A 16,806-nucleotide genomic window follows, 5' to 3' on the forward strand; every position below is an offset into this window, starting at 1 on the left:
GTGGGTTTGAGCCCCACACTGGGCTCCATGCTGACAGCTCAGAGTCTGGAGCTTGGACCCTGGTTGGGATTTGCATTCTCCCCTCGCACTCTGCCCCTCCCCCGCTCACACTCTGTCTCTCAAAAATAAACGTTAAAAAAATCTTTTAAAAAAATCTGTGAGTTAAAACGGTTAAAAGGAAATAAAACGGAAAATTAATATGTTGGCTATTTTTGCTAACTTTCAAAAAATATTAACTGTTGGTTAGCTAAACCTTATTCTAGAAATAAAATACTGATCAGAAAAAATGAGGACAAACTTTCAACCAGTAAAGAAACACAAGAAAATATACCAGACCTAACACTTCTTTAATGGTAAGTTTAAATAAATGTGATAAACACAAATACGGAAATAAATTTTTCTCATGGAACATAGAAAATAGTATAAAAGTATTTTATTTTTATTATTTTTTTAAATGTATATTTATTTTTGAGAGAGAGACACACACAGAGTGCAAGACACTCAAGAGGTACAAACAAATTGAAGGTTGAACATGTGAGAAGAATCATACACATTTCTTTCCAAATGATCTACATTGGAAGTGCTTCCTCAATACAAAACTATAATTTTAAAACTAAGTACTAAATAAAAGAAAATTTAATGACGAATGTTTTATCAGATGAAAAAAAGGGGCAGAGAAAGAGGGAAACACAGAATCCAAAGTAGGCTCCAGGCTCTGAGCTGTCAGCACAGAGCCCGATGAGGGGCTTGAACCCACAAATTGCATGATCATGACCTGAGCAGAATCGGATGCTTAACTGACTGAGTCACCCAGGCACCGCCAAAATATTTTCAATAATTCTTAGATGCTATATGAAAAAATTTACCTTGTGTAATATCAAGAAGGATTTTTATTTTGATTATTACTAGTTTTAGGTTACTAATGAATTTTATCATCACTCATCATTTTGAAATGATATACATTATTAAAATGTTTTAAAGTCACATGAAAAGGTTTTTTTTAAACCTATTTTAAAGGATTGAATTACTACATAATTGTGCAAATACAGGGTTGATTCTTAAATGCTAAGAAGATACCAGCATAATTGTAGCTATTTCTTTTTTTTCCTTTCTTGAGCATATTTTTGATATATCTAACATATTGAGAGGTTTTTTTTTTTTCAAGTTGTTTAACTCTAAAAAAAACCTTAACTCATTAATCTTGCGTGTATCTATATAAATCTTCTTAGATTTAAGTCCAATTATATTGTATCACTGATTAAAGTTCAAAAAACTATGCGTTATGGAAAAGTAAAATTTAATTCTTCTGAGTGTCAAATTGCTCACCAGAGAATTTAATAATAACACAATAAACTATAATTCTCCCTGATGGCCACATCTCGACTTCTCAAGAGGTACAAACAAATTGAAGGTGGAACATGTGAGAAGAATCATACACATTTCTTTCCAAATGATCTACATTGGAAGTGCTTCCTCAATACAAAACTATAATTTTAAAACTAAGTACTAAATAAAAGAAAATTTAATGACGAATGTTTTATCAGATGAAAAACAAAAGCCAATTTAAACATGAATAGCCCTGGATTCCCATGGTTAGAATCCTATCCCAAGTTAGACACTGTGGTATTTCATCATAAATTGTTTTTAAAAGATCCAGGTTGCATCTACAGGAAATCACGTGAAAAGCATCTGCCAGGATGTTATGTCTTCCCCCTTCCACATTTTCTATTCATACTAATGTCCTGGTATTGTCACAATGTAATCAGAACGTCTCAAGATGCTTTAATTTTTCACTCATATAATGGTTTCCTCTAATTCATTCAAAACTTTTTAAACCAAAGGATTTCAGAAAAAGATAAAAGGAAAAAAAATTAATTTCATGCGAAGTTCTTGATGAAATCAGTTTCACCTAAGAAGTCTCACATTATCTGTAGATTTTATAGACCTTTGAAGAGAGCAATTGGCAGAAGCCACCCTTTTATGGCAGGTGTGAGGTTCTCATTAAATAAAATACAACATGAGATAAAACAAATGGAATTACAAAATTGAAATTTTCACAGGGCAGAGTATGATTTAACACGAGGAGCGACTTTTTTCAGTGTGAGTCATAGGGCTTTTATGAATGTAATACAAATACAACAGAACAGAATTTCATTGCAAAAGACTATTATTACAAAGTCTGGGAAACGCTATGAATGAAAGAAATCATAAAGCAAAACCAGTAACTAAAAAGACTATTAAAAACAGTAAGTCTAGGGGCGCCTGGGTGGCGCAGTCGGTTAAGCGTCCGACTTCAGCCAGGTCACGATCTCGCGGTCCGTGAGTTCGAGCCCCGCGTCGGGCTCTGGGCTGATGGCTCAGAGCCTGGAGCCTGTTTCAGATTCTGTGTCTCCCTCTCTCTCTGCCCCTCCCGCGTTCATGCTCTGTCTCTCTCTGTCTCCAAAATAAATAAAACGTTGAAAAAAAAAAATTAAAAAAAAAAAAACAGTAAGTCTATTAAATAGTAAGTTCTTATCTATTTCAAAACTGCATAGAAAAAATCATTCTTACATGCATATATACCCATATAAATTCTGATTATTATGTATAAAAAATTATTTATTTGCATCACATATAGGACCACTATTTCCTAGTGCTTACAGGAGCACATAATCCTTCAGCATTTCACAATCCTGGATGCACATACAATCACCTGAGAGAATTTTTAAAATCCTCACTTCAGCCAAGGGGGAGATGCATCACAGCATACATATTATTTACAAAGTCCTCAGGCATTATTAATGTGCAGCTGAAGTAAAAACTACTGTCACACTGTAAAACAGGATGCAACTTTGTTTGCCAGTGGGGAAGTGGGTAGGTGGTTGGTGGGGTTGGGGGTGGAGGCAGAAGGCAGACAAAATTAACCTTAAAGAAAGTAGAGAATAATTAGTTTTTTTTATGTGGTTCTGGCAACAAGTACAGTGGGATTTGCAAGAAGGCAGACAATGAAGAAAACGTATTTACTGGGTGATGTCAGGATTAACAAGAGATACATTTTTCATTCTTTTACTGTCTACATTCTTTGAGTTCCTGTAACTTCAAACCAGAATATAACATAATACTCACTCTAAAGAAGCTATCTTATAAAGTACACTGGCAAGTAAACAGTCAATTTTAATCAAATGTAAGAATCAAAATCAGACCAAGGTTTAAGAAAGGGTTGGGAGAATCTTCAAATCTAGTTTAGAAATGAAAGGAAATAGTTTTTTAAAAAGTGGATGTGTTGAAGGTTAGTCTGGGGAAGGAGAGTGTGTAAGGACAAGGAGTTATTAAAGGACAAAGAGAGGTGCTCAACATCAATAGTCATCATCAAACCACAATAAGGTATCACTTCGCAACCATTAAAATGGCTATTAAAAATAAAAAATAATGTGTTGGTGAAGATATGGAGTAAAGGAAACTCTTATGCAATGTTGGTTGAAATATCAACTGGTATAGCTACTGTGGAAAACAGCAGGGAAATTCCTCAAAAATTAAAACTAGAACGACCAAATGATCCAGCAATTCCACTTTTAGGTATATATCCAAAGGAAATAAAAAGAGAATCTCAAAGAGATATCTGCATTCCCATGTGGCCTTATTCACAGTAGCCAAGAAATGAAACCAAGTTAAGTGTCTGTCAAAGGACGAATGGATTAAGAAGATGTGGTGTCCATATACACAATGGAATATTATTCAGTCATGAGATAAAAGGAAATCCTGTCATTTACAACAACATGGATAGACCATAAGAGCGTTATGCTAAGTGAGATAAGTCAAAGACAAAATACTATGTGGTATCACTTAAATGTAGCGTCTCCAACAGTCAGACTCAGTAACAGAGAGTAGACCAGCAGTTGCCAGAAACGGGGAGTGGGGGGGTGGTGGTGGGCAGGGATGGACATGGGAAGATGTTAATCCAATTTCCAGTTATAAGATGAATATAAGATGAGTAAGTTCTGAGGACCTAATGTACATGATGTTGATAGTGATGAATACTGTATTATACACTTAAAAGTTGCTAACAGAGTAAATCATAAATGTTCTCACTACAAAACAGAAATGGTAACCATGTGACATGATGGAGGTGTTACCTAACGCTGTGGTGGTAAATCATTTTGCAACATATAAATTTATCACATCAACATGTTATTTAAACTTACATAATGTTATATGCCATTATAACTCAATAAAATTGGAAAAAGTGAAAACAGAAGTGATGAGTTAGCAATGTATTGGTGTGGACAAGTGGAGATTACACTAAAAAGGTAGGTAAGAGTAGATCATAAGAACCTATAACTGCTAAACTGAGAACTTGATGTTTATTTTTACTTAAAATTTTTAATGTTTTATAAGATAAAAGTTACGGAGCAAGAGCTGTTAACTATGGCCTGAGAAATCACGAAATGCATAGCCTTCAATGAGAAAAAAAACACATCATTATGTATTTGCATAATCTCCAGTGGAAATTTGACATTTCTATCATATAAATGCAGGAAATAAATCAAAGGAGTATTAATATGGAGCTTAATAACCAAGAGAAATAACAGATATTTAATATTACTTTAGAATTGTTATAAGTAGCTCATATTATTAATATTCATCAGTAATTTGGAATTACAGTACTGAAAAGACCAGCTGCTAGGTATTATTACTGTTGTTATTATGTTTTAAAGTTAATATTTACTTTTATTTATTTTTATTTTTTATTTTTTATTTTTTTTTAATTTTTTTAATGTTTATTTATTTTGGGGACAGAGAGAGACAGAGCATGAACGGGGGAGGGGCAGAGAGACAGGGAGACACAGAATCGGAAGCAGGCTCCAGGCTCTGAGCCATCAGCCCAGAGCCCGACGCAGGGCTCCAACTCACAGACCGTGAGATCATGACCTGAGCTGAAGTCGGACGCTTAACCGACTGAGCCACCCAGGCGCCCCTATTTATTTTTATTTTTTATTTTTTAGAGAGAGACAGAGCGAGAGCAGGAGAGGGGAGGGGGGCAGAGGGAGAAGGAGGAGAATCCTAAGCTGTCTCCAAGTTCAGTGCAGAACCCAATGTGGGGCTTGAACTCACGACCCTGGGATCATGACCTGAGCCAAAATCGAGAGGTGGATGCTCAACCAACTGAGCCACCCAAGAGCCCCTCTAGGTCTTTTTTTTTTTTTTTTTTTAACGTTTATTTATTTTTGAGACAGAGAGAGACAGAGCATGAACGGGGGGGAGGGCAGAGAGAGAGGGAGACAGAGAATCTGAAACGGGCTCCAGGCTCTGAGCTGTCAGCACAGAGCCCGACACAGGGCTCGAACTCACAGACCGTGAGATCATGACCTGAGCTGAAGTCGGACGCTTAACCGACTGAGCCACCCAGGTGCCCCTAGGTCTTTTTATTTAATATACAATTATGAAACTACATGTTTTCGTACTATAAAATGTTATTCTTTTTTTTTTTTAATTTTCTTTTTTAAAGTTTATTTATTTTTGACAGAGAGAGAAAATGTGAGCTAGGGAGGGGCAGACAGAGAGGGAGACACAGAATTCAAAGCGGGCTCCAGGCTCCGAGCCATCAGCACAGAGACTGACGGGGGCTCGAACTCACAGACCATGAGATCATGACCTGGGCCGAAGTCGGATGCTTAACAGAATGAGCCACCCAGGTGGCCCCAAAATGTTATTCTTGTAGTGTGGTAGCTGTATTTCAATATATTCATGATTTGATAACTCTTTTCAATATTTTATTTTGTAATCCCACATAATGATTTAATGCATTTAAGGGTCCACAGACTTCCCCAGACTGCCAAATGGATCAATGACACAAAAAAGGTTGAGAACCCCTATACAAAACTATTATTTGTTGCTGATGTTATAGAAAGAGAGGAAATGATATTGTAGAAAAGACAGAAAATAACCAATTCTTAAGAAAAGTCAACAGGGTGCACTACAGAGCGCGGGAAGAAAGAATGGCACTTCATGAAAGGAAAAAGAGCACCAACCCCCCCCCCCCCCCCGTAACAAGGAGGGAGGTATAAAAGTCACACAGAAGCAGCAAACTTGGTGATGGGACAGAGAGGATCCACCTGTTTGATGGTTAGTAAAAATGAAGGTTAGTAATCTTCCTGAAGAGATCATCAGGGCTAATCCATTGGAACATAACCCTAGATAGTGGCTTCAGGCCCCATGGGAAGTACTGACACCCCCCCAACCCCAACCCCACCCCAAGTGATCAACAATCAAGAGCTGGACTCATATCCCCACAAAATGCTCTGTGCAGCTCCCAATCTGACTCCACCCTTCCAAACCTTTCAAACACTTCAATTAAATCATCTCAAATGCCTGGTGTGTCTAGCAAAATCCACTGTAACTTCCACCTCTTTTTCCAGTGTCCTTTTACCTCCTTGCTTTAATTACACCCAGCATGTCCCTTGAAACTACTGTTTCTCAACCAGCCCTTTCTATTGGTAATGGCTTTGTCATTGTAAACCCACATGTTAAGGAAGATGATTTAATTGACCTTTCTTGTCTGTTAACTAATTAATCTTCACTCTCTCTAAATTCATCTACCCAACAGAAATTTAAAACTAAAGAGTAGGGGCACTTGAGTGGCTCAGTCAGTTAAGTATCTGACTCTGGCTCGGGTCATATTTCATAGATCGTGAGTTCGAGCCCCGCAATGGGCTCTGTACTGACAACGTGGAGCCTGCTTGGGATTCCCTATCTCTCTGCTCCTCCCCTGCTCGCTCTCTCTCTCTCTCCTCAAAATAAATTAATTAATTAAGAAAATAAAACAAAATAATAAATGTAAAACCCTTGCTATTTTGAAGCTCATGTGATCACAACAATACTTGCTATCTTTCCTTGTAGTCGTCCACCATCATTTTTTGTCACATGCTCATTAGTTGAAAGATTTTTTTTCACCTAGATTACTGTTTTTATCTTCATAAGGATAAATCGTTAGCTATTACCCATGCCAGCTGGTGCCCTATCCTCTGATCATTCAATGATCTGGCCCTTGGAATCAACCTCAGCCATACACTCTGATGTTACTTCTCTAGCCCTCCATAGCCCAATATGGGAGCCATTAGTCACAACTGGCTATTGAGCCTTGGAATATGGCTACAAGCCAGGTGGCTTATCAAGTATCACTTCCCTGGAAAATCTTTCCCTGACCACCCTATCTAATGTAGCAACCTTGTAACTCTTGTCTCCCTAACTCTCTTTATTTTTCTTCACAGCACTTATCACTATCTGATACTACAGTATGGTATTTTCTTTTTCCTTTTTTTTAATGTTTATTTATTTTTGAGAGAGAGACAGAGAGAGACAGAGAGAGAGAGAGAGAGAAAAGCAGGAAGGGGCAGACAGACAGGGAGATACAGAATCCCAAGCAGGCTCCAGGCTCTGAGCTGTCAGCACACAGTCACATGTGGGGCTCCAACTCATGAACTGCGAGATAATGACCTGAGCCAAAGTCGGATGCCCAACCAACCGAGCCACCCAGGCATCCCATTCTTTATTTTCTTTAATATAGTCTTTTATAATATATACATCCTGCTTCTGAAATAAAAATTGGGTTATGAAAATTATCATGAAAAAATAAAATCAAAAATAAATAAAAATGCTACTGTAGTTGCAAAGACAGTGAGGTATAAGGTGGGGGTAAACAAATGAATCAAGGGAAGACTAATGAAAAATACGTGGATGAAACAGATCAGTGGAAGGTCTGCAGAGTTTGTGGATCACTAGGAACTCAGACACTGCTAGAGGGAAGAGGCCTTTGTAAAACCACTTTCTACTTTGGAAAAATATTAGGCATTATCTTGTGCGGGTGAACATCAACAGTAATTAACCTATAACCAACCATTTCACTCCAGAATATACGCCCTGGGGATATTCCTGCAGGAATGTATATTAGGAGATGTTTACAACAGTGATCACAGAAACATCAGTAAAACAAAATACTGGGTACCACCCAACTATCCTTTGACAGGTAATGAGTAAATTGTGCTATATTCATATGATGTAATACGTTACATACAAGTCCAAGTGAATAACAAGAGCTTGTAACATAGTATCTAATGTGTGCCAAACATAGCTCTTGGTCCTTTACTTCCATTAACTCATTTTCATCGTCAGAGAAGACTAACACTTTTCCTTTTCCAAATGAGGAAACAGGCATAACAGGGTAAAGGAATTTACCAAATGTTATAAATGCAGAGCCAGGATATGAACCTAGAAATCTAATTTGTGTTCCTAATTCACTATTCTATTTCTACAACAAATGGACTACATCAACAAATATGATAACTGAATCTAAGAAATAATACTGAATAAAACAAAAACAAAATAATCCCACAAGACTGTAATATACTATTGTGTATCATTTTTACATAGCTCAAAATAAGTAACTCTAAACAGTATACTATACAGGAAAAAATTATTATGATAAAATGTTTTAAAATAAAAATAAAAACAAAAACAGCCATAAAATACAGGGTAGTAATTGCCTCTATGTAGCAGAGGCATGCGGAGGGAAAGATGGAGGAAGGTAAAGTAGCCTCTACAATGGGACTGGAGATAACTCTCATTCTTGACTTGGGTGGTGGGTTTACAGGTGTTAGCTTCAATATTATGCTTTATAACATGTTTATATTATTCATATGTTTTAAGTATAAAATATTGCATTTCAAAAGACATTAAAAGCTAAGAAATAAATACAAAGTGACAAAATAGAGAAAATGGGCTTTGGATATCCTCAAGGTGCTTGATCTCATGGGAAGAAGGAGGGATTTCATACTACATGGATACATATTTAAGGGTAGTTTTGTTTTTGTTTTTGTTTTTTTTTTTTTTTTCATGGTGGAGTCTGGATCCTGCTTATAGAATGATGGGCTAGACTTAGTGGTTTGACCCTCAGCAATTTTGCCTCTGAAGGGGGGTCTGGTAATGTCTGGAGACTTTTAGATTGTCATGACTATGGGGAGAGTTCTATTGGCATCTTGGAGGGAGGCCAGGGAGAGCTAAATAGTCTACAATCCACAGGATGCCCTCTTCCCCAACTTAAACTTGTTTATAGTATCAATAGTACTGAGGTTGAGAAACCCACAGATATATAAAGCAAAACAGAAAAGATTAAAAATATAGTACCAGGTAAATAATCGAGGGAGCAAGGTCCAGAAAAGATGAGAGGAAAGCTTGGCCCAGAGACTGACACACTACACCTTCAGAGCCTGGAAAGTACTGAAGCACCTTCATTCTCAAGTCCACTTCATTCAACAGAGGGTGCATGACATAGACCTAGCTCTAATTCTGCTATTACTGAAAACAAACACTCAAGTCCTAACTGAAGTTTCACCGCTAATCATTCTGTGGAAACAGGCGGGGAAGGTACAATATAACAAATGCAGCAGGGGTGAAGTTACCTCAGAGCTAATGAAACTTAAGCCTCAGGACTCCTTGCTGGTACTTGGCCCTTGTGGGACCCAGGGAAGGACCTTAGCAACTTTGAAACTTATGTTTGAATAAGTCTATTTCCTGAAGAGGTCTGCTAAACCATATACACTTCAGGCCCCACAAAATGAGGCTTTACCCTTGAATGTAAGAAAGTTATTGAATTTAATAATTTGTGTAGCTACTTTCCTTGACATCCTTGTGAGATGGCACCCTGAAGCTTCAATAGCCACGTACTAGTCTGTTTAGTTCCCTAAGACACAGTTTATAAAATCCTACCACTCTCCTGCCTAAGGGTACAGTTAGGCCAAAACAATAAAGGAGAATAAGTACATGATTCAATTTCCTCTGCTCTAAAAGGGGGATCACATTAATGTGGCAAGCTGATACCTCTTGATCTTAGTTCTAAGTAGGAAACAACAGCTGCTGAAAACCATTAGGAGATTCTATGTACATAGCAATCATTTAGAAAGCCTGCTTAAATATGGATTCCAGGGACCATCTCCATGAGGGTTACATGATCCTGACCCAAGGATAACAATTTAAGAACCAGAATGCAAAGATTCTTAATCTTCTGGGGTTAAGATCCCTTGAAGGATCTTTCCATATTTACATACTTAAAATGTTAATACAGGGGTTGTATTAGTTTATGATGGCTGTGGTATAACAAAACACCATGGATTGGGTGGCTGAAACAACAGAAATTTGTTTTATCTTAGTTCTAGAGGCTGGAAGTCCAAGATCAAGATGTTGGCAAGACTGGTTCCTTCAGAGGCCACTCTTCTTGGCCTATAGACACCTGCCTTCATGCTGTGACTCACATGGTATTTCCTTTCTAGGCATGCACCCCTAATGTTTCTTTGTGTGACCAAATTTCCTCATTTTATAAGGATAAAAATCATATTGCATCAGGGTCCATCCTAACGGCCTCATGTTAATTTAACCACATCTTTAAGACCTTATTTCCAAATACAGTCATATTTGAGGTACTGGGGGTTAGGGCTTAAATATATGAATTTTAGGGGACATTCAATCCACAACAGAGATTGTTCTATGGATCCCATACTTAGGATCCCTAGCTTAGATATTCCTTCACAGGAAATCAGAGCACGTAGATGATCTGAGAGAAAAAGAAGAGGGCCATATGGTGAACACCACAGTTAGTGGGGGAAAGACATCCAAGCAGAGAAAGAGAGAAAAACCACTGAATTTGACTGGAAAGAGGAGGTCATAGATAGTCTTAGAAACATTTGCGTGTGTGTGTGTGTGTGTGTGTGTGTGTGTGTGTGTAATGTAAATACGATACATATGTTACATATATAAAGAGATAGTATTTCTTTTAAGAACTACTGAGAAAATAAAATTAAAGATGATACTAAAAAGCAAAGAGTATGTGCTTCCACTCCCTCGTACAACTACTAAAATGACAGTAAAGGACACAGTCCAAAAAGGACAAACAGAACTTGAGTAGAGAAGCCAAAGAAATGTCAGCAACATTTTGGAAGTTCTACGACATATGGAAAAGTGTTGACTGGCTTTGCACACTAGAAAAGCTGAAATCTAAATGCTTGCAAGGTGAAGGGAGCCAATAAGCAAGCTGATTCATGAAAAAGAACTTTAGAAATGCTCAGGAATTCAAAGTCTACGGTCTCTCTGAGAATAGGCATGGTGGGTGTGGGTGAAATCAGGAGAAATGGTCCAAAGTTTGTACAATAAATAGGCCAGAAAACCGAGGGAAAGAGAATCAAGAGGAAAATAAAAAGAAGGAAAAACATTTAACAAATAATGAACATTTCCAGAGCTGAAGGCCATGAGGCCTCCTGTAGAAGGCCCAATGTGGATGAAAAAGATCAACTCTAAGAGAAATTTGAGAAAAATTTGAAACACAGAGGTGCTTGGGGTCAAAATTCAGGGTTAGGTTGCAGGAAACAGGTTACATACAAAACTTAGAAATTAAAAAGCCATCAACTTCTCAGAAGCTATACTGAAAATCTGAAAACAATGGAACGATATCCTCAAACTTCTAAAGCCAATGATTTTCATTGGAGAATTTTATACTCACCTATCAATTGTATGTGAAGTTTGAATAATATTATTTTGAAACATAAAAAACTCAACATTTTACTTTGACTCCTTATTCAAGAAGTTACCAGAAGGCACACTTCCCCAAAAGGTCGTAATAAACTCAGAAAGAAGACTCTACAAATGAGAGGGAGAGTGGATGCTCCAGGATAATGGTGAAGTTAAACCCTGGGATGCTAAAAGAACCAGAAAGGATGCGCCTAATTTAAAAACTGGTCGGGGGTGGGGCGCCTCGGTGGCTCAGTCGGTTAAGCGCCCAACTTAAGTGCTCAGGTCATGATCTCACAGTTCGTGGGTTCGAGCCCCGCATCGGGCTCTGTGCTGACAGCTCAGAGCCTGGAGCCTGTTTCAGATTCTGTGTCTCCCTCTCTCTCTGCCCCTCCCCTGCTCATGCTCTATCTCTCTGTCTCAAAATTAAATAAACATTGAAATAAAAAGAAACTGGTGGGGGGGATGGGCTAAACAGGTGATGGGCATTAAGGAGGGCACTTGCTGCGATGAGCACTGGGTGTTATATATAAGCGATGAATCACTAAATTCTACTCCTGAAATTTAAAAAAAATCTTGAAACTAATGAAAACTGAGAGACGGAGAACAAGTCTGGTAGAGAGTTTGGTGTTTGGTGAAAAATTAGTGAAAGTAATATAAAACTCTAAGTGAATAGAAAAGAAAGGGTGGGGATAATATTTAATCTCGGGATAAAAAAGAAGTGGGATCGATTTTCCTAATTATACTAATCTAAATGGTTATTATTTACTCAAAATTGTGCTATAGCTAAATGAGGGGACAGATAACTGGGGGATGTTGGTATAGTGCAGAGACATTTTAGCTACAGTACTGGAAGAAAAGAACACTAAAGCCTTCATCTTTCTTAAGAGAAAGTGAACAGATACTGTCTAAAAATCAATGGTGTCAAGTAAGAACAGTATTAGAAATGTTATTTAGAAAATGGAGGTTAAGAATGAGAAGAAACAACAAAAGAGTTTGAAATAATTTTCTCTAGGGTTTAGGAACTGGCAGAGATGAAGGGATGCTGTTTTTCATCATAAATTCTTTTAAGTGACTTTAACAACTACGGACATTGATCATTTTGACAAACATAAAAGTAAATGTGTATTATAAAGAAAATGTATTATGTAATATTTTTATGCCAAAAAATACTATTGTCTAAATATTTCTGCATGTTTTAAGATTGATTTGGGTCAGAAAAAAAATTCAGCTCAACTCAACTCTGTATAAACACAGACTCAAAGTGCTGTCTTTCTCATCACAGTTAACCTTTGCTTGAAAATGCTGGGCACTTGCCTATTTTAATACACTTCAATCCACCGAGTCTAAGGAGCATCCACCTGAATCAATGATATTACCAACAGAACATCAAGGGTTAGCTATATCAAGTTCACACAGCCATTCGTTAGGCTAGGGTTTTTGTAGTATAAATCCTAGATGGATTGCTGGTAAAAGCATGTTGGAACCAAATTCAGATCTCAGGACAGTGGGTGTGGTGACAAGGGCCATTATGCAAAGACTAATGTCAAACACACTAATCCAAAGTCTTCTGGGAATACAGAGATCAGTGATGTGCTAGAAAAGTTCATTATTGATAATTTATAAATTTCTCTCAAAATGATTTCATTTTCAACGAATACTTTATTTCTTTCAAAAAGTAATCACTCAGAATATTAAAATGGCTGACAATCAAAAAACTAATTCAAGTAACACCATGCAATAAGTTATCCCTCAACCCTTTCTCTCCCTCCTGATACAGTCTGATGTTTCCATACCTCTCGATAGCCATTGCTGATTTGTTCCAAACTGAGAGAATATACAAGATCCTTGCCTCCCACAAAGAGTCTCTCTTGATATTCATCCAGAAGCATTGCGTGGAGATCAAGAAACCCAAAAGGACTATGAAAAATTGATGTTCGATTTAGATCCAAGAGTTCTGAAAGGCAAAAGAAAATGTTCACTCAACAAGTCACAATACCAATACCTTTGTAACACTTTTATCACGGCTCTATTGTCATGCCTATTGGAACTATATAGTTAACATTCATTTTATGACAAATGTAAAGCCTTTAGAATTTATTAATCAAAGGATTAAAAATACGCAGTGCTTTACAATACCATATTGAACACTTGAAAGTTGCTAAGAGAATAGATCTTGAAAGTTCTTATCACAAGAAAAAAATTTGACGTGATGTTATGGATGTTAACTAAACTTGCTGCAGTAGTGTATCCATAATATGTACGTATATCAAATCACGTTGTGCACTTCAAATTTATACAATGCTACATATTAATATTTTCTTGATAAAACTAGAAAAACTAAAAAAAATTGTTCAACCAGTAAAAAAAGTGTAACTGGGAATAAATTTTAATGTGCACAAAGTAAAATCTTTTATAATTTTGTGACTCTAAAATAAGGTAAATAGTTTATGTTTTTACATAAAGAAAGAATTATCTTTCACAATCTTTATGTAAAGTGCTATGTGGAAGAATCATTCTATTGTGACTTTTATACTTACTTTTCTATGTGTAACAAAAATTCTAAATATACAAAAAATATTCTATTTTTTTTCACAAAAAAATCTTCTAAAAGTGTGTCCATTTAATTCCAGATGAACACCAACTCACAAAAAAATGTATCTACTTGAAACTAGTTTTGAAAGTCACATCCATAATCAATTAATTACTACTGACCTTTATTTTACTGATAAACTCAGGTGTCTAGAAATTAAATGATTACGCTATACCCCTATACATACATTATTACAACAAAAGATCACTCAAATTATATATATACACATACCATGAGGATTAAAGTACAACCGATGTGTATGTCATCACAGAAAGTCCTGTAGACTGAGAATCTGAAGAGCCACATTCAAGTCTTTGCTTTGCCATTAACTGCCTGAGTCACCTTGAACAATCACTTAGCCTCTTTATTGACTGATGGTGAGCCTGGCTTCTTCACATGTTAATCGCCCTTCTATATTCAAAATTATTAATTCTTTTACTAAATTGCATTTCTAGAGTGGAGGTCATAAAAATACTGTAAAAAAAAATAAACCCAACACCCAGATATTTTAGAGAGTCTTTCAAAGTGCAGTATAAAACCTGTATTTTTGGAAGTTTAACAAATTGAAGGAGTATAATCAATAAGTGTAAATATCAAATGTGCCATATTTAAGCTTACTTAAAGGGAAGTGGTTAAAATATTCATTTATGACTTTTCATATATTTTAATTATTATAGGGTCTAAGAATACTTTTTTTTTTAAGTTGTAAGGAATTTTGGATCTTATTTTGATTTATTTATATTGCCTCAGAGAAATTGCTGCCAAGATACATTTGGATACATTAAATTGAGTATCACACACATGATTTAGGCAAAAAGTCAAGAAATTTCATCACTTATGAAGACACTTCTAGAATAATTCCTCAAGTCACATTAAGTTTTTGAATTTAGAAGACCAAAAGAATAGACTATCATTTTCTTTAAACATTTTCACAAAATGAGAGAAGCGTCCTGAGTTGCTTCTTCAATTCTCCACTTTGACCATCACCATACAACACAATAGTGCCAAGGACTGATTCCTAAAATGTTCAAGCATGTCAGTAGATACATTATTTCAGAATCATGACACTGACCAAAACGTATCAATGCGACAATTTATATTTTTCTTATCAATTTCCACAGGCATAAATCCTTACTGTGATCCTCAATTTTTGCTAAGACACAAACTGCCCTTCTTAGCTGTCTGTGATTCTCTGACAATCTTGACTTTAAGTCAGAAAAGGTCACAAGTATCCATTATGAGTAAATATTTGCGTTTTAAACATATATCTACATATATCAGGAATAATGGACACAGAGGCATTCTACAATAGGAACTTTTTTTTAAAGGCTGTACATATTTTATGCTCTAAGATTAACTCTACTTTTCTACTCGTTTGATTATTTCACATGCCTCTTCCCAAAAGGATCTGAGATGACTTATACATTCAACTGAACCAACAAATTTAATGCTAGAGGTATCAAGATGGAGAAAATAAAATAAGACTGGAATTAATTAACTGAAAGTTTTTATTTAATATCCCTATACATTGTTAAAGAAAATAACAAAATGGAACCCAGACTTCCTAAACTTCAAAGTAAAAGTCACCATAAAACAATAGAAAAACTGTATCAGGTGCTTAGGAATGTTGCTTGGTGTGATGGTTAATCTTATGTATCAACTTGAGTGGATCAGGACTGCCCAAATACTTGGCTAAATGTTACCTCTGGGTGTATCTGTTAAGGTGTTTCTGGATGAGATTAGCATTTAATTGATGGACTAACTAAAGCAATATGGGAGGACATCATCCAATGTGTTGAGGGTATCAGAAGAACAAAAGGTAGAGGAAGGAAGAACCCACTCTTTTTTTGTTTGTTCTGTTTTTCTACCTGTCTGATTGAGCCAGAATATCAGTTCTCTCCTGTCTCAGACTGAGACTTATATCATCAACTCGCCTGGTGCTTAAGTCTTCAGACTCCAACTAAACCATCATCTTTCCTGTCTCTCTACCTTGTTGACAGAAGCCTGTGTGACTTCTCAGCTTCTGTAATTGCATAAGCCAGTTTCTCATTACATATAAATCAATCTCTCTCTCTCTCTCTCTCTCTCTCTCTCTCTCTCTCTCTCTCTCTCTCTCACTGGTTCTGTTTCTTTGGGGGAACCCTGGCTAATATGCCTGGTACTAAGGACTAAGAGAAAATTCTCCTGAGGTCCTCTAAATGAATGTGGTGGGAAACACTATGATGAACACCCAACATCACTGAAGAAAATAAGGTATCAAGAGCCATACCTGTGTTTATAATTACATGCTTCAATGCAAGTCAACTGAATTCATATCAAAGTGCAATCTACCAAAAGTGATTTTATGGCCATGATAGCCATGTTAGTAAGGATGTCAATGATTTCAATTAACAGAGATTAACTAAATCAGGCCAACACAGATTCAAGGACAGAAAGTTAAGCCTCATAGTACTGGAAAACCAACAGTAGCACAAAGAATTTGCTTCTTGAGAAATGGTATATCTTTGCTTCTTGCTTTTCTTAATGCCACTTCTTCACTGAACTGATTCTAAAGGGTTTATTCATTAGTTTGTTCATGCTAAATAGGTATGCATTAGCCCCCAAATGTAAAACCATCCAGCACTCACCCCACCCCAGCATGACAATAATTTTTGCATCTTTCAATTCAAGTTCCCAAGGAA

General features: G+C 36.5%; 1 protein-coding gene across 1 annotated transcript in view; it reads right to left on the minus strand.

The window, feature by feature from the left end:
* The window catches only part of SEMA3E (semaphorin 3E), a 237,298-nt gene that overhangs the window by 93,864 nt on the left and 126,628 nt on the right, over positions 1-16,806 (minus strand). Inside the window, exon 2 of the mRNA XM_047097093.1 lies at positions 13,329-13,489. Within this exon, the coding sequence (XP_046953049.1) occupies positions 13,329-13,489 (161 nt within the window). The remainder of the gene's footprint in view (positions 1-13,328; positions 13,490-16,806) is intronic.

Source organism: Lynx rufus, unplaced genomic scaffold, assembly GCF_022079265.1.
Source record: "Lynx rufus isolate CCGP_SWC_20201006 ecotype Redwood Valley unplaced genomic scaffold, mLynRuf1.p SCAF_4, whole genome shotgun sequence".
NCBI lineage: Eukaryota > Metazoa > Chordata > Mammalia > Carnivora > Felidae > Lynx > Lynx rufus.